We start from the raw sequence: 24635 nt of genomic DNA, 5'->3' as shown, positions 1-24635 counted from the left end.
TATCCTTTACTGTAGCAGTATCTGAAGACTGCCGTTGCCGCCGCAATCTCCTTCTTCCTCGTGCAACCGGGGCAAGCATCTGTCCCATCGGTGGCCGCTGCAATTAAAGCATTAGGAGCTGTTTCAATGGCAGTCTCCTCCGCCTTCCTGGTGCAACCAGGGCAAGCGTCCGTTCCATCGGCATCAGTTGCAGTAGCAGTTTCTGGCGATGCTGCTGTCGTGGCACTCTTTAATTTCCTCGTACAGCCGGGGCAGGCATCCGTTCCGGCAGTGTCCGTGGTAGTAACAGCGTTTGAAGCTATTTCCGCCGCCTTGGCCGCCTTCCTGGTACAGCCGGGACAAGCGTCCGTTCCATTACCGTCTGTTGTAGTGGCGGTGTTTGAAAGTGCTGTGGTTGTCGCACCTATAATTTTCCTGGTACAGCCCGGGCAAGCATCTGTTCCAACGGCATCCACTGCAGGGGCAACAACTGAAGCTATTTTCATCGCATTCGCCGCCCTCCGAGTACAGCCGGGGCAGGCATCTGGTTCGGTTTCCATGTCCTTGAGCAGGAGGCCAGCCTGCTGGCGAAGGAACTTGGCCACATGGTTGTCACGCAGGGACGGAGGCGTGGTGACCTGGGCAAAGGCCTGCTGTCGGGGCGATGAGGAGCTCGTGTCCTTTTCCTCCGAATCCTTTGCCTCGCTTTCAGTGGGAGCATCCTGTGAGTAAAAGAGCAGGGAGCTGAAAAGATCCCTCAGATAAGTAAAGCTAAAGCCGTCGGTGAGGTTGGCGACATATTCGCAGGCCTCCTCGGGCAGTTCCACGAGATGGCTTTCATCCAGCTTTGATTTCCACTGCTTGGCAAAGGCAAGGCGCTCATTGTGGTCAGGGAGCTTGAACTCATACTTGAGGTTGAATCGTCCTGGGCGGGCTCGGATGGCAGGGTCCAGCGTTTCAAGATTCTGGGTGGACCCAATAACAAGGATTCCATCATTGTCATCGCTATCGAGCTCATTCAAGAAGGCGCCACGGTGGTGCTCAGTCATGAAAGAGTCGATGTTCTCAATGACGAGCAGGCAGGGAGCAATTTGGCGGGCGTGAGAAAACATGTCTTGAATATTGTACGAGGGAATGACAGCATCTTCGGCGAAGTTGACGTACATGCTCAGTACAGGGTGTTCTTCCTCTGCCAGCATGGCCATCATGGCCTTTGTGATGATTGTCTTGCCGGTACCAGACGGACCGTGGAACAGTATTTCTCTCTTCCAGGTAAGATTGAACTTGTCGAACTGATCACGGGAGGTGAAGAAGGACTTGACCTCTCCAGTCAGCTTCTTCTTTGTATCGGCGTCCAAGATAATGTCGTCCAAGTTGGATGATCGAATGGGCTTCCACGCCTCATCATCCACCTCGTCCCGGAAGCTGCGGTAGGCATCCTTGAAGACCAAAGCCTTGTTCTTGTTCTTCCTAGCGTATTCACCGGCGGCGAGCAAGAGCTCTCGAGCCTTTGGGTGGAGACCGTCTTCCATGATATCAGTGCCGTGAGGGGTGAGAAGGAAGTGGTATTCGGTACGACGTCCAAATACATCGGGCGAAAGGACAAAAAGAACAAAGTCGGTGCCGTCCCAGGTGTAGTTGTACTTGGCAAAGAGGGTATTGGCTTTCAGGGGACCTGTGTTCTTGACATTGGGCGTTTCGCGAGTGTAACGAACGCTGGTGACATGACCCGTGTGCTCGTCTAGAGTCAACTGGGCGCGCCCGGGACCGGTGAAAGAGGGCAAGTCGAAAGTAGGCTTGTCGACTTGGATGACGAGGTGGTCTGGAAAGTGGTCTCCCAGGATGCGGGCAACAGAGAGCCCAGAAAAGATGCGCTCTCGGCTGCACTGGGCTTCAATGGCACCGAGAACATCCAGGGGCGGTACAAATGACCCCATATCGAGGTAAAGGAAATGAGGTTGATGGAAAGAGATGTGTGACAAATATGTTTGATATCGTGAAGGATTTAATGTGTATAGTATCCAGCCACAGTGAGGGACGTAAATTCCTTCAGCCCTATCTTATACATATCTAGAGACTCGATAACTGTCGCGCGACCCACACACGAGAGGCTTACTTGCCTTTCCTGCCTTTCCTGGCGCCAGGGAAGGCATCCTTCCTGGGGGCTGTGGCATCATTAGCTTTTGCAAGAGGAAAAACAGTGAGGCAGATTATTGTCTTGAGGAATCATTAGAGGCTGCTCACCGAGAGAATAGCCTACCTACGTATGTAGACACTAGAGATAATACAACTGTGGCGGAGTGGGTGGTCACGACTCACAAGAATAAGCAAACCCAGGGTTCCAAGACCCATGCGTACATGCTTATCATTGGACAATTATTTCACGGACCCTGGAACGGGCCCCAATAGCGATGAGTAAAAGGACCTCATTGCATTGGCGCTGCTGCAGGCATAACCGTCCGGACGTCCAACGTCCAACGTCCAACGCACAAGCCGTTTAGCCTACATTATACATGTGTAAATAGAAAAATGGAACAACCCACATCGTCTATCTGTGTGGTGTGACGCACTCACCCTCTTGCGATGCACGATGCTCAGTGCTACCCTTAAGCGAGAAGGAAGAGGGTGAGAAAGAAAAAAATTTAAGGATCTCACCTCACATGCCGATCGATTGGTTGTAACGGCGGCATGCACACCCAGGTAACAAAGCCACACGGCGTTCTTGAGATTGTTTTCACAGCAATCTCAACGGTGATGGGTTCAACCAGTAGCGTAAAATTGGCGGGCGGCCAGGGTCAAAATAGAACGGCCCCCGCAAGCTGAACTATAGCTGGTTGAAAGAGGGTAGCATATTGACAAGAAATGGTGACCCGGCAGATATGTTGACCCGAAAAATGCTCCAAAAAAAAGGTATTAATATTCTATTTGTCGTCATCGGGGGAAATTGTTCCCCGCCGTCTGAGAGATTGAAATCTTGAAGAAATTCAAAGCTTCTCCTTTTGATTCGTGCGATGACGGTTGTTGAAGGATTATAACCGCCAACCCCGCGGACGTTGGAGGCCAAAAATATCACCAACAGCCCCGCCAAATGCTTACAACATTAACCAGGCTGCCCCTATCGACTAACCCCCAACCCCCAATCGACCCCAATCGATCTCGCTCAACATGCATTTCGAATGCCCCAATCATTGCCATACTCTGGACGAGGCGTCGCTGTTGGATCTAGCACGAGGGGGTCGTGGAAATGACAGCAGAAGAAGTCGGATATGATTCCTGCTTCAATGTCGCCAGCCATGAGATATCCATTCCACCCCGTGCAGTCATCATCATCAAGACACGCCTCCTGGCAATCCTTGTCGCTATTAACCAGGATGTTCTCGCAAGAGGGCACTGGCTTGACCTGAATGATTCGGCCACATCCGATCAAGAAGTTATCGATGCACTCATTGCCCGAGTCCTGGCAAATTGACTGGCCTGTGCCGCTGGGGCTGAGTATTGATGGGCTCGGCGTTGGCTCACTTGTGATTGGTGTTGGCTCAACTTCGTCGGTCGGCTCACCGTCAGTCGGCTGAGCATCATTTGTTGCAACATCAGTCGGCAATCTCGATGGAACCGAATCTGAAGCAGTGATATCTGCCTCTTCAGACGATATCACTGTCAGACTCGGTGTTACGTGCGTATACTCCAAGGGGGCGGTTGTTGTCGGCAGACTGGTGAGCTCCTCGTACACAACCCCTGTAGGGGTCCAGCCGTGTTGGCAGCGCCCATAACCCCGGATTTTGAGCTCCAGTTGTTGCTTGCCGGGACATACACCGTAGTCCGCCTGACATCCTACGCCGCAATGCTTCTCCGTAGAGCCGCTGCCATTGATTAGTATTATGTACACAGCTGCATTGCATCACATTGCAAGACACCTACCAGAACCCATTGGCGGCGCAGCAGTCTCCATAGAGTGAGCCGACACAGGTGAAGTTTGACGGCAATCCACATTGACTGTTGTAGGATACTATTGCTGCCGCCGTTTTCGCCACGAGTGCTAAGCCATGAGCAACTGACACCATACAAATGTGCCTCATGATGTCGTAGGGTGGCTTCTCTTTTTCCTCCCCTTGCCGTGTATCTCCAATCAACTGCCGCGAGAAGTGACTGCAGATGCCTGATGCATCATGCAGCAGTAACACCTTCCATCAATGGATGACGGGAAAGGGCCTCGGCGCTGTTCAAATATGGCGAAGTCTTGAGACATGCTCGACATGTTCCCTGAGAAAAGATTGGGATACCGCTTTTAGCATTGCGGGTTGGCAAGATTGCGAGTCTCAGTGTCAATAGTCGTTAGGTTTTGGCCAAATAAAGGGAAAAGACGCGGGATGCAGGCTCAAACGTCCCGCGTCGCAGTGGTCCCGTGATTATTGTTACACCGAAGAGACGCGGGCCCCGGCAGCCTCGCTCAGGCAGTAAGGCAGACATATATCTCTACTCACTCAAAACAGGGAGAGCAGTTGCATGGTGAGGCCATGAGAGAGGGCTGTGCAAAGCAAAGGTCCACAGTTTTTCAATGGCAGCAATGAATTTTCGGCGATGACTTTCGGTATGAGCAACAGCATTGTCCAGGTGACAACTCCTGCACAAATGACAGACTTGCATCTCTACTTACCGTTGTGGAAAAAGGCCAAGCGAGGAGCCTCAACAGCGGCTCGTTACGGTCGACAGTAAGGTTGACACCTAATTGAACGCGTCACAGCCTTGCGAAAAGCAAAAACTCTATTGGCAGGGAGGATGCAAAAAGGCAAGAGGGAGGCCCAAATCGATACACGACAAGTTGCATCACTTAGGGACAATGCAAGACTTCATGTGAGATATTGTGATGAATTTGAACAAAGTAGCCGGCTTGTGATTGCAGTCAATTGGGATCAACGATTGGAGGGAGGACAAGACAGCTAGCGGACCGCCGTGTGGTCGTATGCACCTCTGCTTTTGATGTGTAAAAAGCAAAAAGTTGGTTCAAAGTCGGGATACTGTTTCGCATACCGCTTGGGCTGTGCTTGGAGTCTGGATATTGTCGTACAGAGCTCGTCGTATACTTTTGTATTAGTGGCATCAAACCTTGGCGTCTTGACCTCTGCCAGATACCGCAATGTTCTCTTTCTACTCCAAATTTCATAGGCAGAGCTCAACACGATCCTTTCTCATTGTGATCGTTACTAAAGGTGGTAGGCAGCTTGCTCCTGTGAGTTCAACAGGAATGGTTGGGGCCAAGCTCCGCAGCCCACAAAATATACTGCTAAATGAAGATGCATCGGGCTATGATTGGATCAGCATGTGCTTCTAGGCCTCACATCCTTCTGATGGATGCGCATGCGTTGCCCTCGATTGCCTCGTTGGGACGAGAAGCGAGTAGGCAAGAAAGCACTCGGCGGACACGCGTGCTGAGGTGAAATAGAAAGTATTTAGTGAAGATTTCGCAATATCTATTCCGTATATCGTGCAAGCCGATTAGACCTGTGGGGCGCGCTAAAACGATGCTCGAGTTTATCTAAGCAGGACAAAAGCCAAAGCAAACGGGCCGAAATTTGACGATTTTATTGTATACCTAATCTATATCTACAGGTATCCGCATGTGCCATTATCGCATGAGTTGCTGGACTGATCATAATGTCTTGTTATTAATCATGATAGATGCTGCCATGGTGTGTCGTCGGGGCAACACAGTAAACACAATGCAAGCCCTGTGGTCAGTGAGGTCAATCGTCGATGCATGACAAAGATTCGGTTGCAAAGCCGACCACGCCATGCGGCCGGGATGGAAAGCCGAGAAAAAAAAGTTGCATTCTCCTTCCAACTTGTTAGTAATAATGATGGATCATGGCTTTCAGAAGAGGGTCCTGATCGGTCTTATTGTGGAATTTGTCGTTCGAGATGAGTATAACGCGCATGGGCTGGTCCACTGTAAACAGCGGGCGGCAAGCTAGCGGGAGCAGGGGTCGGGGGCGGACGGTCTCGGAGAACGTCAACGTAACATTCGAGCTCTCATAGGGCGGATTGATCTGTTTCAATTGTCATACACAATTGAACGCCCCCTCACACGCAGCATCATTCGATATCATGTAGTCGCATTTTTGTGCTGTTGCAAGCAATGGAAGTGTAGGGGCAGATCTCGGGCCCCAAAGCGGCCGCTGACATATTACACTCTATCAGTCGGCCGCCGATGTCCGGCAGTGTAGAGGAGGCGATGGCCAAGGTGAGTGGTTGCATCCAGTAATGTCATAGATCCCCGGATGTCCAATTGAGAGAGGGATGCGAAATGGAAGCGCCCATACAACACATGGCATGCACACTAATAATTAGTACTAATGATCTACCACTCCACTTTCCGACGCAGCTTGTTCTTGTAAAGACTTGCAAAAGCATGAAAGTGTTCATCCTAGTTACGCCTAGTATTAGATTGCCGTGGTAGGCACGAATCGTAGTGCAGGTTCATCGGCTATATTACCGCTTGTGACCCTCAGCGTCGGGCTGCGGACGACGGAAATCCGCGGGGAGTGATAGACCGTGACTGGCAAAACTGGGCTTCGCTGGGCTGAACTAGTCGGACAGAGTCTGGGCAGCCTCCAATCTCGATAGTATCTGTGATTTGGCATTGCAGAAGTTGAATAAAACCTGCCGAGTGGAGATCCGAAGGTTTACACTTCAGGGGTCCTTGGAGAATGATTCCTCATAGCGTCCTGCCGGTCGATGCAGAAGGGAAAAGGCCCAAGACTTGTGCGGCCGTCGTTGAAGGATGAAGGACCCCCTCGTACTTTAGTCATTGTGTATTGCGACGGTCTAAGTGGTGACCAAAGCACCAGACAAAGCCAGAGGGGACCGACTGGATACTAAGTAGTAGTAAGTTTCTGTGTATCCATCCCAGATGATCCCAGACGACCAGATTCCAAATGTCTGCAGCGACATCCGCGGAGAGTTGCCACTTTATTGCTATGAAACCAGCGAAACCACCAGGCAAGAGGTCCGACGGTGTCCGATACCGTGTTGGCCGTGTCGAGCGTCTTGATTCCACCATTCGCCTTCGGCATGAGGCCATCCATGTTTGCACCATGTCATCGAACATGCTCGCTCCAAAAGCACCAAGCCCAATTGGAAATTTCCCAAGCTCTCCAACTGCAAGAGCAGCTCCCCGAACCACCCCGCCAGACTGCCGAGCACCAATGAGAGGGGCTGTAATTATTTATAACGCCGCGGGGTTGAGGGTCCTGGCACTTCGACCGAGTGGAAATCGAAGCTGTTGAAACGCGGGGCCAGGAAAGTGGGCTTATAAAGTGCGGGGGTGGGCTCCTCAAGATCCACCCGTCCTAATCTATTCCACTTTTTTTCTCGTCCTCCATTCACTCACGAGAGACCCATTTGAAATATAAGCCAGTGGTGCTCCATTCTCAATCTCCATCCCGTCCCAAGTTTTTTTCCTTGTTCCCTCTTCTCTTTCCCTTTCTTCTCCAGAATATACGCTCAAGGGGATATAACCAATTAAGAAAAAGGGGAGATTCCAGGAAGGGAAGCAGAAGACGAATCAAACCAAAAATAAACAACTCAATATCATGGCCGAGAGCAAGTGCCCCATTCACCAGCGCGCCAATGTTGGCGGCGGCGGTACCAGAAACCGCGACTGGTGGCCCGAGCAGCTCAAGCTCAACATTCTGAGACAGCACACCGATGTCAGCAATCCTCTCAAGGACTTCAAGTACTCCGAGGCTTTCAAGAAGCTCGATTACTTTGCCTTGAAGAAGGACATTGAGGCTCTGCAGACAGATTCTCAGGACTGGTGGCCTGCCGACTTTGGTCACTATGGCGGTCTCTTCATTCGTATGGCCTGGCACAGCGCCGGTACCTACCGTACATTCGATGGTCGTGGTGGAGGCGGTCAGGTAAGCTTCATGTTCCTACATGCCTAGTCCCCTAGTCTACTACCAGTCTCCTGGGAGAGATCTACATGATGCTGACTCGGTCATCCTGTGCTATAGGGTCAGCAACGCTTTGCTCCCCTCAACAGTTGGCCCGACAATGTGAGTCTCGACAAGGCTCGTCGTCTGTTGTGGCCCATCAAGCAGAAGTATGGCAACAGTATCTCCTGGGCCGATTTGCTACTCCTTACCGGCAACGTTGCCCTCGAGTCCATGGGCTTCAAGACCTTTGGTTTCGCTGGTGGCCGTGAGGACACATGGGAGGCCGATGAGTCCACCTACTGGGGTGGTGAGAACACATGGCTCGGCAACGACGTTCGTTACTCCTCTGGCCACGAGGGTCTGTCCGAGGAAGGCGTCGTCACTGGCGATGAGCACAAGAAGGACCACTCAGATATCCACACCCGCAAGCTTGAGCAGCCTCTTGGTGCTGCCCACATGGGTCTGATCTACGTCAACCCTGAGGGTCCTGATGGCAACCCAGACCCCGTCGCTGCCGCCAAGGATATCCGAACTACTTTCGGCCGCATGGCCATGAACGACGAAGAGACTGTCGCACTGATTGCCGGTGGTCACTCATTCGGCAAGACGCATGGTGCTGGTCCTTCCGACAAGGTTGGTGCTGAGCCCGAGGGTGCCGATCTCGAATCCCAAGGCTTCGGCTGGCACAACGCACACGAGACTGGAAAGGGTCCTCACACCACTACCAGTGGTCTGGAGGTCATCTGGACCAAGACTCCTACTCAGTGGAGCAACAACTACTTTGAGTACCTCTTCAAGTACGAGTGGGAGCTTGAGAAGAGCCCGGCTGGTGCCAACCAATGGGTTGCCAAGACTTCCGATGAGATCATCCCCGATGCTTACGACGGAAGCAAGAAGCACAAGCCAAGAATGTTGACCACGGATCTGTCTCTTCGATTCGACCCTGAATACGAAAAGATCTCGCGTCGCTTCCTAGAGAACCCGGATCAATTCGCTGATGCTTTTGCAAGAGCTTGGTTCAAGCTTCTGCACCGTGACCTTGGACCCCGTGCCCGCTACTTGGGTCCCGAGGTTCCCAAGGAGGAGCTCCTGTGGCAAGACGTCATCCCCGCCCTTCAGCACCCCGTGGTCACTGCCAGCCAGATTGGTGACCTGAAGAAGGAGATCCTGGGCTCCGGCTTGTCCGTGCCCGAGCTCGTGTTCACTGCCTATTCTTCTGCCTCCAGCTTCCGCGGCAGTGACAAGCGTGGTGGTGCCAACGGAGCTCGCATCCGACTGGCTCCCCAGAAGGACTGGGAAGTCAACAACCCCAAGCAGCTTTCCAAGGTTTTGGGCGTTCTTGAGGGCATCCAGAAGAAGTTCAACGGTGCAGGTCAGAAGGAGCAGATCTCTCTGGCTGACTTGATTGTTCTTGCTGGATCTGCTGCCGTCGAGAAGGCTGCACGCGACGCTGGATCCAGCATCACCGTGCCCTTCACTCCTGGCCGCGCCGATGCCTCGCAGGAGCAGACCGACGTCGAGTCCTTCTCGCACCTGGAGCCATTCGCCGATGGTTTCCGCAACTACGGAAAGGGTACCTCTCGTGTCCGCACTGAGCAGTTCCTCATTGACAGGGCTCACCTGCTGACCCTGTCGTCCCCTGAGCTGACTGCACTTATTGGTGGTCTCCGTGTGCTGGACACCAACTACGACGGCTCCAAGCACGGTGTCTTCACCAAGACACCTGGCAAGCTCACCAACGACTACTTCATCAACCTGCTCGACATGAGCACCGAGTGGAAGCCTACTGATGACAAGAAGGAGGTGTTTGAGGGCAAGGACCGCAAGAGCGGCCAGACCAAGTGGACTGGTACCCGTGCCGATCTTGTCTTTGGTTCTCACGCCGAGCTCCGCGCGATTGCCGAGATTTATGCTCAGGCCGACAGCAAGGAGAAGTTCATCAAGGACTTTGTTGATGTCTGGACCAAGATCGCTAATCTAGATCGATTCGATCTACATGAATAGGAACTCGGCTCAACCCCAGCTGCTCTGAAACCGCGTCTTTAAAGTGGGACTTTATAAGTCGCGCGTAAGATAATTCAGACACACGGAGCTGGGGTTGAGGTGGGAAATTGGAATACATGGGTCGGGGGCTTTTATCTCCTTTATATAGATCACCAAGACTGCTTTGACTTTCTTATCACACTGCAACTCAACACGACACTCGATCATGAGACGTCACAACTCAATTTACAATCAGTAAAATTTGCACCAAAAGTTTTCACTCATGAATATCGCCAATGTGAAATGGTTGTGTCCTAGCGCCACCAGAATATATTTCGAAGCGTGTGGACGTAATGCGCGGTATTCGTTACTCCATTCCAGAAGTCGATACTATTTTGTATACCACATAATATCAAACGAGTGTACGAATATGGGGCCTGGATACAGACAACATTATCCGTCTTAAAAACTGAGCAGCAAAGGGGTTGATTGGCAGAAGCCCCTCTCTGAGGAAATCATCTTCCCGATGATAGAAGTCTGTGCCCAATCTTACATGTTCATGTCCTTCATATTCTCCATATTCTCCGTGTTCTTCATGTCCTTCATGTTCTTCATGTCCTGGTTGTTGTTCATGTTTCTCATACTCTTCATATTCTTCATGTTCTTCATGTGCATATTCATATTGATGTCGACACCGTACTCCTTGCACATGTCGCGAGCCCAGTTCTTGGTCGTGTCACTGAAGTGCAACCAGAAGTATTAAATTAGTGTTTTCTTTTGTTCCCTCCTTCATGGTTTGCAGAAAGAGAAGAGTAATGACTTACGCCTCGTCGCGGCTGCACGCGTTCTGCACGCAAGACTCCATCATGGAGATGTACTTTGAGTCGCTAAGACCAGTTAGCAACTGTTTGGCGGCGCCGGCAAGAATTTCCGAATTTTTTTTTTTAAAAAAAAAAAGATCAATACTGATACGCACCTGCAGAGACACTTGTAGTCCATGTTGTTGCTGCAGCTGGAGCTGCTCATGTTGTCCATGAAGCAAGTCATGGCGCACTGGGGCGGCTGTTGCATATCGGCCATGTTGGCGACCGCAACGGCGGCGAGGGCGATGATGGAGGCGGCAAACTTCATGGTGTCTGGGCTGCTACAGAGTATAGTCGGGTTACTAGAAAGTGTTTGTAGAGACGTAAATGGTTGCGATGAGAATAATTGATGATTTCGAAAGGAGGGAGGCAGAGAGCTATATAGGTATCTTATAGACATGGTTGCGTGCTACCGTCTTGCAACAGTGCTAACCAAATGCTGTTTGTCGAACATCTCGGACTAGATGGGTAAAGTACTACCCATCTCTGTATGACCCGAGACGGGAAGCCGGTCATGACAATTGTGTAATACCCGTCTCTGAATCGAGCGCGTGCTTTTTGGTGACCAAAAAAATGAGGCCACGAGACTCGGACAAAGTGTTGCCTCCAGATCAGATCTCTGGAGAAGCGCAGTAACGCTCGGCAACTCTCTACTTTAAGCATTCATACCACGACCGGTAGGTAGTATATTCGACTTGATCTTGATCGGGGCCATTCATCCACGCAAGCAGCCGAGGATCTGTATCATGTCACGCGGCATCGGGTTGTGCTAGAGCACCGGGATCGAGGCCACAAACCAGAATGTTTGTGACGGTATGGATTTGTGTCACTACACTATACTTTGTTGCATGAAAGCACAAAACGCCACACTACCTGAGCAGCTACCAAGACGACCTCACCGCAGTGATCTGTGAGCATAACGTGTTGAGAATGTCACGGATTTGAACACGTTGAATTTTATCACGAGACCCTTCTACTTTGTAAAGATGCCCGGAGCACGATCACGACACCTGTGACGTTATTGTTCACATAGATCCGTGTCGCTCGACTGAAATGCCGATCTCTGTTACTCGGCTTCTATGAATAAGAACTTCAAGGCTTTTCTGATCGAATCTTTGCGGGGCGTTGGTTCTCAAGCTCATCAAGGGCTCCTCTCTTCTGTCCTGATGCCGGAGGATAAATTCCTGCTTGGACACTAGATGCCGGCTCAAGCAACACAAGTCTGGAGTACGAACCATCCCCAATAGCTTGTCGAACAGACTCTTGTCGCAGTGGCTGTAGGCGACGGTGAACCTCACTTAGTCTTTGCTGGTAGACCTTGTAGTCATCGGCATATTCTCTGCCTGGAATCTTTGTGACAACAAGGATGTGAGCATGTCCTCTTTGTGGTTTGGTCTCAGTATGAATTCTGAAGGTCCCCCGCGTTAGACGATACTCGACATGCTCCCGCCGTTTCTGGGGCGCTTGTAACTCAAAGACTCGCTCAGTTGGGGAGACCAAGAAGGCGTCCAGGCTTTGGCAATCTGCACACGAGGGAGATTGACATCCCCGTGGTCTGTGGGCTAGACCGCTGAGCTGCTGCGGTGGAGTCGGGTCGCACATCCAGAGATATTCTCGCAACAGTGCCTTCCATAGCTGCTTGATGATGGGCGAAAAGGGTATATTATGGTTCAGAAAAATGGTGCAAGTTTCGCGCAAGAAATATTGCATAGGCTCAGTTTGCATCGACTCTTTTCTGGGCAAGTGACCAGACAATATGTTAGTGCAGCTTGTTTCCATCAACTCCATGGCTATTGAGCCATAACCTCGCTCAAAACAGCAGTCGACAAGCTTGAGGAATTTAGCAGCGTGATTGCCGTCTGCGGCCGGCTTTGTTGCGGTATTGATGGGTGCATTCCATGAATATGTATTCGCGTATCCAATGGGAAAGTCGGACATCTCCAGACACAACTTGGGGATAGATTCGCGCAATATGACATCCCCTATGTCTTTATATGTTGCCTCCAATGTTGGATTGTTTGGCCTCTGGCGCAGCAGATCTATTAGAATGCGATATAGCAGATGTTTGTGCCCACGTTCTGCAATGGCATATATCCAACTAGTATTTGGTGGTGAGCAAGAATCGGTCACGACGTGAAGTAAATCATAGAGTCTTGAACATACCTGCTTTTCAACATTTCAGATCCGGAGCCTCCCACGATTACGCCAAAGACCTGGTACAGGAATGCTTGGTCTGGCAATCCGAAGGATTGTTTGTGGTCCAGCTGCCGTGACAACAGCGTTCCCTGCCAAACTGAAAGCGATTCAAGCAAGGTATTGCTCTCGATGAGAGACTTGAGCGTTCCGAGGAGCGTCTCCATCCATTCCAGATCCCCAGTGTACTCCAGGAATTCTGCAAGCCTGTACGTTACGTTAGTGCATATGCTTACCAAAGATGAGAGAGGAAGCCCTACCAGAAATCCCAGCCTTTGAACTCGGCATCAGACGACTGGGCATTTACATGACGTGCGATCAGCTGAATCAACGGCTGACAGTCGCGTGCCGATATAGCTTTCCGTGCACATTTGTGGTAGATATCTTCCCGCTCAAGCTTGAGAGACCACTCAGCAATGATGGCGTAGGTGGTGCCGTTATAGGGATCGCGAGGCACGGATGCACCATACGTCGTGATCACTTGATCCATGAACGCCGCCGCAGATGCTCGTGTTGTCTTATCATCCGGGTTCTGTTGCAGATCTTCAATGACCATGTCCAGCAAGATTTTCCCACTCTTCTCGTTGCTTCATAGGAGTCGGTGGAAATGCTTCTTTGGTATGACCATCGCAGCCTAAAACAAAAATTAGTATCATTTTTGCACCCAGAAATTTCGTCGCATGGATGAGACCCACCGTGTCGTGATACCGATACGTGGACGGCATGCTTTCGTTTCCGGTAAATTCTCCCTCGTCCTCGCTATCTGGTCCTCGTTGGCTGTATAGGTTGTCACCGATAATATCTTTGGCCTCGATTTCTAGATAGCTGGAGAGCTCCTGGCCGTCTAGTGAATGAACAGAATCGAGATCCAAGCTTGTTTCCTCCTCGTCGTAATCATCACAGGATTCCGTCTTGGTGAGATTGGCCAGCAGCAAGTAGAAGCCATGTTTCCGACAGACAAGATCAAGAGTCTGGCACACAGCACGGTCGCGTCCTTTCATGTTTCTCAGTGAAAGACTTGCTCGAGTGTACTTGTGTTCAAGTGGATAGAACATTTGCTTCATTCCCTTGAAACGCTTGGCGGAACCTTGCAGCAAATTTTCGATTGCAGTTTGCTGTTTGATCAGATCAGAGGGCGAAGGATTCTGCAAGCCTTGCTGGACGATATTATACGTCAGCACAAGCCGATAACCAGAAGTCAACTTGGTAATCTCATGAGTTACATCCGAGTACCAAGCAAGCGCAGTCAGGTCGTAAGCTGATGCAGTACTCGTCGAGAACCTCTGTGTTCTCCCGCCGAGCGACAGGACGACATCGCCCCCTTCATGACGGGAGGGCAGGCAGATGACAAGCGTTCCTATCATGCCGGCTACCTTCTCAGAATCTTTGTGGCGCCTGAAAAAGGAGCCCTCCTCGTAGAGCAGCAGCTTGTAGGGCTCAACACGGACGCTAAGCATTCCAAGTTTAGCGGTAGCTTCGCGAGCAATATGCTGAAGGAACTCCGACCAAGCTGGGTTGGCAAGTTTGAACTGGGTGTGGTCCAGCTCCCAGGTTTTGCGCACGGATTCGTCCACGACAGTCTCTTCACCCCGACCAAAAGGAGCCTGCCGGCAGGCAGCTTTGAGCAGATCGGCATCCCGCGGCACGAGAGGCAGCGGAATTGAAGTGCCATTGATTTCGAGTCCGGGATTGGCGAAGACGCTCACATTATTGCAGGCGGCAAAGTCTCCGGCCGTTTGGATGCTGTCAAGACGAGTTGCCAAGTCTGCTTTCCAGCGCTTTAGCTCGGGGTTGTCGTCATCAGAGCTATCTCCATCAGAGCTGGATTCCTCCTCCTCCTCCTCCTCCTCATCGTCGTCATCGCTGCTATCATCATCCTCGTCGTTTTCGTCGCTTTCATCTTCCTCATCTTCGTCATTCCCCTCGGACAATTCAGGTTGAGAGTCAATTTCATCATTCATGAGCTCCTCCTCCCCGGGCGCGTCCGCATTAGAGTCCGAGTCAATCGTGATTGCCGAAACGGCATTTTGGCTCCAGCTAGCCATCACAGTGAAAACCCACTAATAGTAGCCAGTGGACGGTGGAATTGGTCAGCGAAGAGGTTTCCTATTATCAAGTTTGAAGAAGTGGTTCAAAGATGCGCAATTCACTCAGAATGCGAAGGGAATCAAATAAATAAGCCTTAATTACAAATGAAGTCCTTCCGATTTTCCTCTTCTCTTCCTTTTTTTCTTTCTTTTTTCTCTCCTTTCTTCGCGATTGACGAAGACGCGTCACGCGTTTGACCCAATTTAATAAACCAAAAGAAGAAAGTTGGGGCCGTGGGACAAGTGCCGAACACTCAAAATCGCACCCAGGTGGGGGACCCTAGGCCCCGCGATCCAGGCCAGGCCTTTGTCCAGTGGTTGATCATCTCTACTCTCCAGTAAACAATATAGAAGTACGAATTACACACATAGAAACGCGTAAACGCTTCAGCATCATTCTCAATCGACCATCTTGAGCATAGTTCCTAATGTAGATGTAGTATTATCTTCGTACAATAAGTTTGCGTATGAGTTACCATACAATAAATGAATTGCTACTTCTTGTAAATCATTTCAATTCCACTCATCTACGATCGAAGTCCGATACCCCTACAACGGCATTGTGATGGCATTCTTCTCGCCTACCGTGGTATCATGGCTCAGAAGAATCGTCGCAAGCAATCGGATCAATTGAGTGATCAAGTAAAGTCTAGTTATTCTGCAATGAGAGCCACTCTAGAACACTTTTGTTCTCGTGAAGCTTTGCAACTTGTAGCAAAGTCATTCCGTCTTCCCTTGTGGCCCCTTTGATCGTCTGCGCATCTCGAGGTATTGCCTTGAACATGGTTGCTGATCCCTTGGCGGCAATACGGAAAATTGCCATATTCATAACTCTTTCATTCAGTAATCTTTGCAAGAGGTCGACATCCTCATTCTTGACCGCATGCTCGATGAAAGCTTCTCGTTCGGCCGAGCCAATTGAGCCATCGGCGCTCCTTCGCATGAGCAATTTCCTGGCCATCAAAAAGTCCTCGTGTCCAATCAAGGAGTCCATCAAGGGATATGTTCCTGTGCCCTCCAATTTCTTGATCATACTCAGTTCTCTTTTCAGGATCTCGGCACCCGAACCAGAAGCAGAGATGACCAAGAGATCGCTGGCAATATGAGGTAAACACACCATGAGACTTCGGGCTTCGTCTTTGGTGACTGTGGGGCAAAGCTTCGAGTGTCCCTTTTGAATGATATCTCGCATCACGTCGGTCTCACGAGTTGCCGCCGCTGCAATCAAAAGAGAGAGCTCGTCGGTGACGCCAACGCTGGATATGTCGATACGCCCAGTACTGAGAAGTATCTGAGTGACTTCTCTGCCGTCCCAAGGCATCGTCCCAGGGTCTCCATCGTTTTGAGGGTGTTGATATAATGCCAATTTGATTGGAGTGACTGCCGCGGCTCTCATCATTCGATGTTTGGCGGTGATGTTCTCCCGTACCCTGCAAGAAAACTCCATTATCTCCCTTTTTACCTTTTCATGTCCATTTGAATAAAGATGTTCTTTGTTCCGAGCCTCCCACAAGTCTCGCACATGACGTTCGTAAATTTCTTTCTCGCCCTCGGATAGCATTTCTTGATGTCGCACCCCCTCTGGTTGATACATGACAAGACTCGCTGACTCATATGTCGACAAAGTCCTCACCGGGAGCAATGTTGCGGCATTCAGATCTACTCCTTCGACCGATGCGATGAATTTCACCATCTCAGGATCTTTTGCATTCACAAAACCATGCAGGAGCGTAGCACCAGCATCGTTCTTCTTGAAAAGAAGAGTGTTGTCAGCATGTAGCATTTCTTTCAGGGCACCCGTATTCATGCCTCTGAGCCAAGGTTCTAGGGGGAGGAACCTGATGTGTGTGCCGATGATGTTCCAGACGTTCCTAGGTTTCAATCGCTCGATGACCCGTACCAATGGATGTGAGCTCTCGATTACTTCATGATGATCGATGAAATAGCTCAAATTCTCCTCGAAGCCAAACCATTCCGAAAGCTCTGGCTTCATGGGCGGAAGGCGGGATAAAATAATTTGTTTCCCTAGGGCACAGGCTTCGAAGAAAATTTGCTTCAAGGCCAGGTCTTCTTGTTCATAAGATAGGAGAGTCTGGAAACACTCTCCAGATGTTCTAATGATGTATCGCAACAACGTGTTGCCCGTCATTTGGTAATCTAGCGTCTCTTGGAAGTAGTAGTACTTTGACGGAGGAAGGGGAAGGATAGTTTTGTTCCTATGGGTTCCGTCTCGGCGTAAGAAGTAGAATTTGATACATTCGCGTTGCTTGAGTCTGAGAGCATTCATGAGCCACTCACAAGGGAGCAAAATTTGGGGGTGATAAAATTCTAGGGCGTTCATGAATGCATTCTGAGTTTCCGCACATGCATGTTCAAGAAGGCTTTTCGTCTCAGAACCCATCGCGTTTTGGATGTCTTTAGTTTGGAAATGACTGATGAGCATGCTCATGATGTCGGCATCGTTGGCCTCGATTGCGATTTGCAACGCGGATGAATATTTCGGATTCAGGTCGAGTGGCCATGCTCCTTTGGCAAATGGCGATGCCCCTTTAGAAAGGAGCAATTGGCAGATATCGAAGTTTCCGAACATGACGGCACACTCGAGGGCGGTGGTCCCTGCCAAAGAGTCTCCTCCCCTTCGGTATCTTTTACTAAAGTCAAAGAAACCCGAACTCTTGATTTCCTTGTCAATGATCGTAGTAACAGCCTCCAAGGCCCCCTCTGCAATGGCGGCCCACACATTCTTGTATTCTTTTGGTGTTTCAGACACGAAGAATCGAGGCTCCTCTGGTCCTGGATGATACCGTTTGTCATGCTGTTGAAGCTGCAGCTGAGATGCAAAGCCCAGACTAGTCGCATAACAACCATCAACCGGACAACGGAACGGTCTCATATGCTGGTTGATGTGGTCATCGCGCTCTTTGCGGTGCAGAAACCCATCTTCGAAGCAATGACACCAACTGTGAGGGCATTTATAATGTTTCGGCCCGTATAACTGGAGACCTGTGCTGATCTTTGTGTTTGGATGCTGTGGTACCAGCTTCCATACGAGTTCGAGAGCTTCTCTGACTGATCGAGTGCGCTCTCCGAGACTTCCTGACTCCTCACGACTTCGCTGATCCACTGGAAGCCGACGAAACTGTGCAAAAGTCTGATCTGAAGTTGAGTGAATCACATGCTCGTCAACATATTGCGTGAAATGTTGTCGAAGATATCTAGACAGCGAAATGACCATCTCTGAAAGAATATTCTCCGGGCATGACGAAATGTGCTTGAAGCTTTCGTTCGTGTGATGCCACCAGGATGTAACGAAATAGTCATGTACATTATAGTACCCACTCAACGCATAACCCTGCACCTCGTCGAATGCCTGCGATTGAAATGGCTTTGATAGAAGGTAGCGAGAACTGAACAATGCCATCTTTGCATGTTCGGAAGCGAGGCAGATGGATTGGGTATGGATCAAGTATCTATTTTAGCATCAGTCCATCTAACCCCCGCGCACTGATGAGCTGCCACGCCAGCCCACAGAGTTGATTGACCCATTTGGGAAGACTCACTGTTTCGCAGAAACATGTACCAGTTCAATGCGGGCTTCGTTGCCCTCCGAATCGTTCTTGCATCCCGTGATATCAACGAGGGAGCTGCAGAAGTACTTGCACGACTTCAGGGGGCGGCGGCGCGTATCTGCGGTCCCAGCTTTCGAGTCAATGCAAAACAGGCTTTGAATTTCCCTCCATCGCAGAGGTCTGTAGGCACAAACCACCCAACCTAGAATCTTCTCGGCGATTTGTCTTTCCTGTTCTTTTGAGTTTTTCAGAACCCTCTCGACGACACGGGCATAACTAGTTTACAAGGGTCAACATCAACATTCGCTGTCTGAAGCAGAGAAGACTCACGCTTGCTCAAGCTTTTTCGGGAAATTCTTGTCTTCCATCTCGATTTCAAAGTCCAAGACAGTCATTTGCTCGATGAGATTATCGAGAACGACCTTGGCATACAGAAACATACCTGCAGAATATCAGTTGGATGCAAATTAGCATGAAATGAGAATAGCAACACGAACCCTTGGAAGCAGTGGTGATCTTTTCAACAATCTTGCTTTCAACAGCGACATGGCTGTCAGAGAACCTCTGGCAGATCTTTTGAGCTTTTGATCTAACATATCGTTGTATGTCGATTTCATGTGGCTTCATATTTTCAAGCTGCAATGTAGGGTACTCCTTCAACATGTCTTCAATGACGCCATCCCTCTGAGCCGAGACAAGGATTCGAATGTTGTTTTGCACACTGGAGGAATGTACATTGAGACCTTTCAGCCACTCGAGAACTCTTACAGCTTCGCTCATGTTTGAATTTTCGTGTCTGGCACATTCATCTAGCCCATCAACAACGAGGAAGCAAAGCCGTTGAGAGCGAATTGCAGTCTCTGTCAACTTTTTGAGTCGATCAGATGAAAGGCTGAGTCCACTACACATTTCTTTGTAAATGAAATCGAGCAAACTTGGATCCTGGTCGACCAGCTGGGAGAGAATGCTCCGCATCATTCTCTGCAAATCGCGCTTGTCGTCACACGAGTATTTGAAATAAAAGTACACGACCGACAGCTGACTTGCGCCTAGATTAGTCGTTCTTTTCAATTCAAGGAAATGATCCACGATGCCGGACACCAGAGTGGTTTTGCCTGCAACATGGTTAGAAAGCTGCTCCAAATGACATGGACTAATAATCGGACCTGCGCCTGGTATTCCACTGAGATAGATCAAGGGGGATTGTGTGCTTGATAAATCAGACCAATCTTTGAAAATGGGTTCGTTTGCAATCCAATCTCCCGATGAACTTTCTCGGAGCACAGCAAAGCTATCCTCCTGGTCTTGCTGATAGTCTGGAGATCCGAGCTCGTCGCGAAGCATGCGACGCTTCTCGCGCCGTCTCTCCTCTGTTTCTGCAAGAATCTTGGCTTCATCTCGTGCAATTATTGCAGACATGTCATTTCTCAACTGTTGAAAATTGTCCCTTGTCGCGCATTTCATGCGTTGCATCTCGCTCATGAGTGAAGTCAGCTTCTCCTCCGATAGGAGCTTTTGATGCATTTTGAATTTGGAAAGAATTGGCCTGAACTCTGTTTGAAATGTTTTCCACGTCGAATGAAAAACCGTTTTCCACGCTTATATAAATGGTCAGTGAAATTTACGGAAATGGAGACGTAATCATATCATGTACGAGGCAACTCACCAGGTCGCGAAAAGACCTCCAACGCGCTCTTGTTGAACTCGAGCACATCACAATAATAGTTCTTGAGTTGTTTTCCGACTTCGTCATAATCTTTGAAGAGTGTGCCAATTTGAGCAAGCCCAGGAAGAGTCTCGCCGATTTCTGCATACGTGTCCAGCAATAGATCCAACGTCTCGACACAGGTGCTTGCAGTCTGTTTTCATAGCATAAGCGAGAATCAATTACGGCGCTCGGATTGTTAGCTATACCTGGAGTAGGAACTTGACGGGCCCCTTTGCGAAAATTGTCAGGATTCAAATTTCTTTTCTCTCTCTTCTGTGTGGCTGACTTTGACATACCCAGATGAAGGCCACAGTGACATCCACGTTGAGGAAAACCTCTATCACCTGACCCAATTGGGACATACCCTCAATGAATTTCGACACCCGCCTCATATTCTTCTGTCGTCTTTGGGAACCGTGTCGTTGCTGTATATCGGCGATCGTCTTCTGGACTTCTTTCTTGTTGCAGCCAGCAAACTGTTCTCGTTGGTCTTTGGTGAGGTTCTTGCGGAACCGCTCGAGGGCTTCGCTGAACGCAACATCTTCCGCGGCGTCCGACATTGCGAGAATTTCAGGTTTTTTTTTTTTTTTTTTTTTTTTTCTCTTTTTCCCGCAGCAGAACAGTAAATGCAAGACAGAAAGCTCTTTGAAACCACAACGACCACCCAGTGTGGGACATGGCAGATACATGATTTTTTTCAACTGCAGGCTTATCGCTGCACTGCCCCGCCAGACTCTTGTCGTTGGGGGCGAAGCGCTTAACGGATCTCCAAAACAGGAGGTTCCCCTGCGTGCCATCAGTGGTTCATTTGGTTGGGCTGAGACGCAAGGCGTCTTTTGGACGGCGACCCAAATTCTACTTTCTGACCAACAAGTCTGATTCCTCCGTTTTCTTATTCTCAGACTGGATCAGCATTTATACGACACGGTCGTGACGTGAATGCAGGGAGCTTCGATGATAAGTTGTCATGGGACGATCTAATCGGAAGCACAGTACTGAGGGTTGGGTGTCTTCGAGAGCCTTGCGTCCTGCTAAGCGATTGCGCTTGCCGTCACTTGATGAAGGCACAAGACGGAACATCGATTTTGAACCGCCTTTTGCAATCGCGGCAGGAGGACCTGGAAGCAAGCAGACTGATGCTGAATGGGGGCAGGCACCTCTACTTCCTTCAGTCCAACCCAATGACCACGATTTGATATGCTATGGGGCTGTAAGTAAATTATACGACATTCTTCATCATGTTATTCGTCTCTTACAAGGTCCGAAGCTGTTTGAGGTGCAAGCTGCGATCGATCTACCCAATGGTATCGCTCATTGCCGAAGTCTCATACAAAACTCAGAATCAACGCAGCAATACCCCATTGATATTCAAGACAGCAATTGCCACCTTCTGTCGACTCTCTATGGAAAATTTGCCATTATAGATTCCCAAACGGCCACTTTTATATGTGCGCTTCACAACATACCACACATCCGCTTCTTGGCCGTGGTTAACTCAAACAAATTGAGGCAAATGAAATTGAGCAAGAAAAGACTTTGCATTGTGCCATTGTCAATCAATATCTATGGTCAGTACAAAGATGGCGAAACTGTCGGAGATCTATTAGGAACGATTGGTGCATTTTTACAACATCCAGCCTTCTTGGAATCCGGCATTGAGTATTACAACCCTCAGCTGTACTATCCTGATGGCAAGCTTGAGTCACTCACGCACCTTGTTGGACTCAGTGATTGTGATATTGCCGCGAACCTCCTCTCTGAAGACGTCGAGGCAGTTCTAGCTTCGCTGGACGATTATGGCACAGGTAGCATTGACTCCATTGTCAACCTGACTCAAATTTCCACAGAGCTTCGACGGTAAGAAAAAAAAAACTCCTTGATCAAGTTCAGCATAGAAAGCACAGTCTGACTATTTCAGGCACCAAAAGCTCGCCCTTGATTTTATGCGTCGTCACGAAGATTTCAACGAAGTTCAGGCGATCCATAGAGATCTATCTCATCTAATCGGCTTACCGTAAGTGAAGTACTGCAATATCTACTACAATCATACTGACCACCATGTCATAGAAATTCCGAGAAAATCCCAGTGTCTTGCACTGGCGGCATCCTGGCAGACGTAATGGGTCTGGGCAAGACGCTGTCTGTGCTTGCATTAATATTATCTTCTCTGCAAAATGCATCAAATTACCAGTCATGTCTAGACGTCACACCGCAGGAGCGCCGTAATACCGCTGGCACACGCACCAGAGCAAGCTTGATCGTCGTTACGTCGGCGCGTAAGTGGCCTTGGTCTCCAAGATAATTTTGTGTTGCTAATAGAATTTCAGAGGTCTTAGACACTTGGTTGACTGAAATCCAAAAGTAGGTGCCTTAATGAAGAACGACTAGGTAGATATGCTAATGGCACCAGCCACCTCCAACCAACAGCGTTGAAAGTTTTGATATTTCATGGCGACAAACGCCCAAGAGCCAAAGATCTGGTTGCCAATCACGACGTCGTTTTTACTACATATGCTACCTTGGTGGCAGACTGCAGATCAGCCAAGATCCTGCAATCCATGACATGGTTTCGCGTCGTGCTCGATGAAGGTAAGAGAATAGGGATTATAGGTCGACTCAGCACGACTGACAAACGGGAATAAGCGCATTGGATTCGAAACCAAGCCTCACAGCAGTTCAAGGCCATAATAAAAGTGCCAAGCCAACGCAGATGGTGCTTGACGGGTACCCCCATTCAGAACCGCATCGACGATCTTGTTTCTCTCTTGCGCTTTCTACAGTTTGAGCCATTATGCAATAAAGCTACGTTCGAAAAATACATCCTAGAGCCACTGAGCAAAGAAACTCCAGAAAGGACAAGAGCACTGCACGTTTTACTGCGCGGGCTCTGTCTAAGAAGAGACGAATCCCATCTCAATCTACCGAGTCCAACTTACCAAACCCTCGAGGTAAGCTTCGACCCCAAGGAACGAGAGCTCTACGATGGAGTCCTCTACGCTTGCCAGAGAGACCTGGACGACGTTGTCAGTGGACAATCAAAGTCAAAAAAGTACTCTGTGCTCTTTGCCGCCATGACCAAGTTGAGACGGCTTTGCAACCATGGCACAATGCAGTCGGTCGAAGCAGGGTCAAGCTCAAGTTCAACCACGCTCAGGTTCTTGGAGCCCGGATGCGACTACTGCCAAGGAAATCATGAAGAGAGCCTTGCCGCTTGGAATAAGGAAACGGCTTGTCCACACTGCGGTAGAAGCCTACAGCAAGTACAGAATCTGGGATTATTGACCCCCGAACGCGATGCATCAAGGACTCCGACCCCTGGTGACATACAAATTCAACTAAACGGGGACCGGTCGCCTAGAAGTCAACTGGCACACAATGGATCATCTTCCAAATTACTTCGTGTCGTTGACAACCTGGCCCAGACTTCGAACCAAGGCAAGAGGTGAGTTGTGCTTGCTGTCGAGGTTAAAAGACTTAAGCTGACTAATTCAAGTCTTGTTTTCTCATTTTGGACGTCGACACTTGATCTACTTAAACATATGCTCATAAATGCGAATATACCATGCCTGATGATCGATGGGCGTGTACCTTACGCAGAAAGACCAAGGATATTGGAACAGTTTCGCAACGATCCGAATGTACCGATTCTATTGATGACAATTCAGACTGGAGCAGTAGGGTAAGCAAGAATCTGGATACCATATCTTATATGTGGCCAGCCAGTTGACTCGCCGCAACTACAGATTAAACTTGACGGCTGCCAACTTCATACACATTGTCGAGCCACAGTGGAACCCGTCGACGGAAGAACAAGCTATCGGGCGAGCAGTGCGGATGGGCCAGACTCGGACTGTCACTGTCTTTAGATACGTGGTTGAATCATCAATTGAGCAGGTATGTCTTCTCTCCACCTATCACGCCAGCTCGGTACATGCTGACGAGGGCCCACAGAACATACAGACTCTTCAAAAGAAGAAGAAGAATCTGGCCAAATTCACTCTTGATGGTTCTGGCACAGAGTCGGGGAGCCTCGAGGTATGTTGGAAAAATCCCAGAGCGCGTGATAGTCCTGCAGAGAGCCACCAGACTGACTTGACCAAGGATTTCAAATTCATGCTAGATATGTGACAGCATGACTAGATATATCGGAGTCTAGAACTACCATGATTTTGATCCCGTATTACCAATAAAGAAGGAAAGCTGACTGGCTTGGATGGGTTTACTCTGACTGAAACTCGTGATTTCTTTATTTGCTCAATTATGTATTTTCCTCTGTCTGATCAACGTGGTTGATAGGCCACAAAGGCAGGGAAAAGATG

The 24635-nt window shown here is 49.5% G+C and overlaps 8 protein-coding genes across 8 annotated transcripts in view; 2 read left to right on the top strand and 6 right to left on the bottom strand.

Annotated features, from left to right (window-relative positions):
• PFICI_12499 (uncharacterized protein) overlaps nt 1–1916 on the bottom strand; it is a gene marked incomplete at both ends in the record, with an annotated part of 2450 nt that extends 534 nt beyond the window's left edge. The window contains one exon of the mRNA XM_007841080.1: nt 11–1916. Within this exon, the coding sequence (XP_007839271.1) occupies nt 11–1916 (1906 nt within the window). The remainder of the gene's footprint in view (nt 1–10) is intronic.
• Nucleotides 1917–3139: 1223 nt separating this feature from the next.
• PFICI_12498 (uncharacterized protein) lies at nt 3140–4055 on the bottom strand (the record flags this gene model as incomplete). Its single annotated transcript, XM_007841079.1, has 2 exons — nt 3140–3839; nt 3898–4055. The coding sequence occupies 2 exons, from the start codon at nt 4053–4055 to the stop codon at nt 3140–3142; spliced, it is 858 nt and encodes a 285-aa protein (XP_007839270.1).
• Nucleotides 4056–7568: 3513 nt separating this feature from the next.
• Nucleotides 7569–9917, top strand: PFICI_12497 (Catalase-peroxidase; the record flags this gene model as incomplete). The annotated part of the gene is made up of 2 exons (XM_007841078.1): nt 7569–7895; nt 7992–9917. 2 exons carry the CDS (start codon nt 7569–7571, stop codon nt 9915–9917), a joined length of 2253 nt encoding a protein of 750 aa, XP_007839269.1.
• A 528-nt stretch (nt 9918–10445) lies between these two features.
• PFICI_12496 (uncharacterized protein) lies at nt 10446–11027 on the bottom strand (the record flags this gene model as incomplete). Its single annotated transcript, XM_007841077.1, has 3 exons — nt 10446–10635; nt 10721–10783; nt 10873–11027. 3 exons carry the CDS (start codon nt 11025–11027, stop codon nt 10446–10448), a joined length of 408 nt encoding a protein of 135 aa, XP_007839268.1.
• An 824-nt stretch (nt 11028–11851) lies between these two features.
• PFICI_12495 (uncharacterized protein) lies at nt 11852–13508 on the bottom strand (the record flags this gene model as incomplete). Its single annotated transcript, XM_007841076.1, has 3 exons — nt 11852–12857; nt 12923–13159; nt 13213–13508. 3 exons carry the CDS (start codon nt 13506–13508, stop codon nt 11852–11854), a joined length of 1539 nt encoding a protein of 512 aa, XP_007839267.1.
• A 33-nt stretch (nt 13509–13541) lies between these two features.
• On the bottom strand, nt 13542–14997 carry PFICI_12494 (uncharacterized protein; the record flags this gene model as incomplete). Its single annotated transcript, XM_007841075.1, has 2 exons — nt 13542–13586; nt 13648–14997. The coding sequence occupies 2 exons, from the start codon at nt 14995–14997 to the stop codon at nt 13542–13544; spliced, it is 1395 nt and encodes a 464-aa protein (XP_007839266.1).
• Nucleotides 14998–15688: 691 nt separating this feature from the next.
• On the bottom strand, nt 15689–20876 carry PFICI_12493 (uncharacterized protein; the record flags this gene model as incomplete). The annotated part of the gene is made up of 7 exons (XM_007841074.1): nt 15689–18509; nt 18600–18884; nt 18939–19050; nt 19106–19723; nt 19775–20206; nt 20275–20467; nt 20613–20876. The coding sequence occupies 7 exons, from the start codon at nt 20874–20876 to the stop codon at nt 15689–15691; spliced, it is 4725 nt and encodes a 1574-aa protein (XP_007839265.1).
• Nucleotides 20877–21283: 407 nt separating this feature from the next.
• Nucleotides 21284–24444, top strand: PFICI_12492 (uncharacterized protein; the record flags this gene model as incomplete). The annotated part of the gene is made up of 11 exons (XM_007841073.1): nt 21284–21526; nt 21584–22173; nt 22235–22330; nt 22384–22592; nt 22644–22677; nt 22727–22905; nt 22960–23758; nt 23810–23995; nt 24060–24210; nt 24268–24351; nt 24418–24444. 11 exons carry the CDS (start codon nt 21284–21286, stop codon nt 24442–24444), a joined length of 2598 nt encoding a protein of 865 aa, XP_007839264.1.
• Between the last annotated feature and the right edge of the window lie 191 nt (nt 24445–24635).

This window comes from Pestalotiopsis fici (assembly GCF_000516985.1).
Source record: "Pestalotiopsis fici W106-1 unplaced genomic scaffold PFICI_Scf_10, whole genome shotgun sequence".
Lineage (NCBI taxonomy): Eukaryota > Fungi > Ascomycota > Sordariomycetes > Amphisphaeriales > Sporocadaceae > Pestalotiopsis > Pestalotiopsis fici.
Note: the sequence above shows the minus strand (reverse complement) of the source record. Positions and strands in the feature narration are given on the sequence as shown.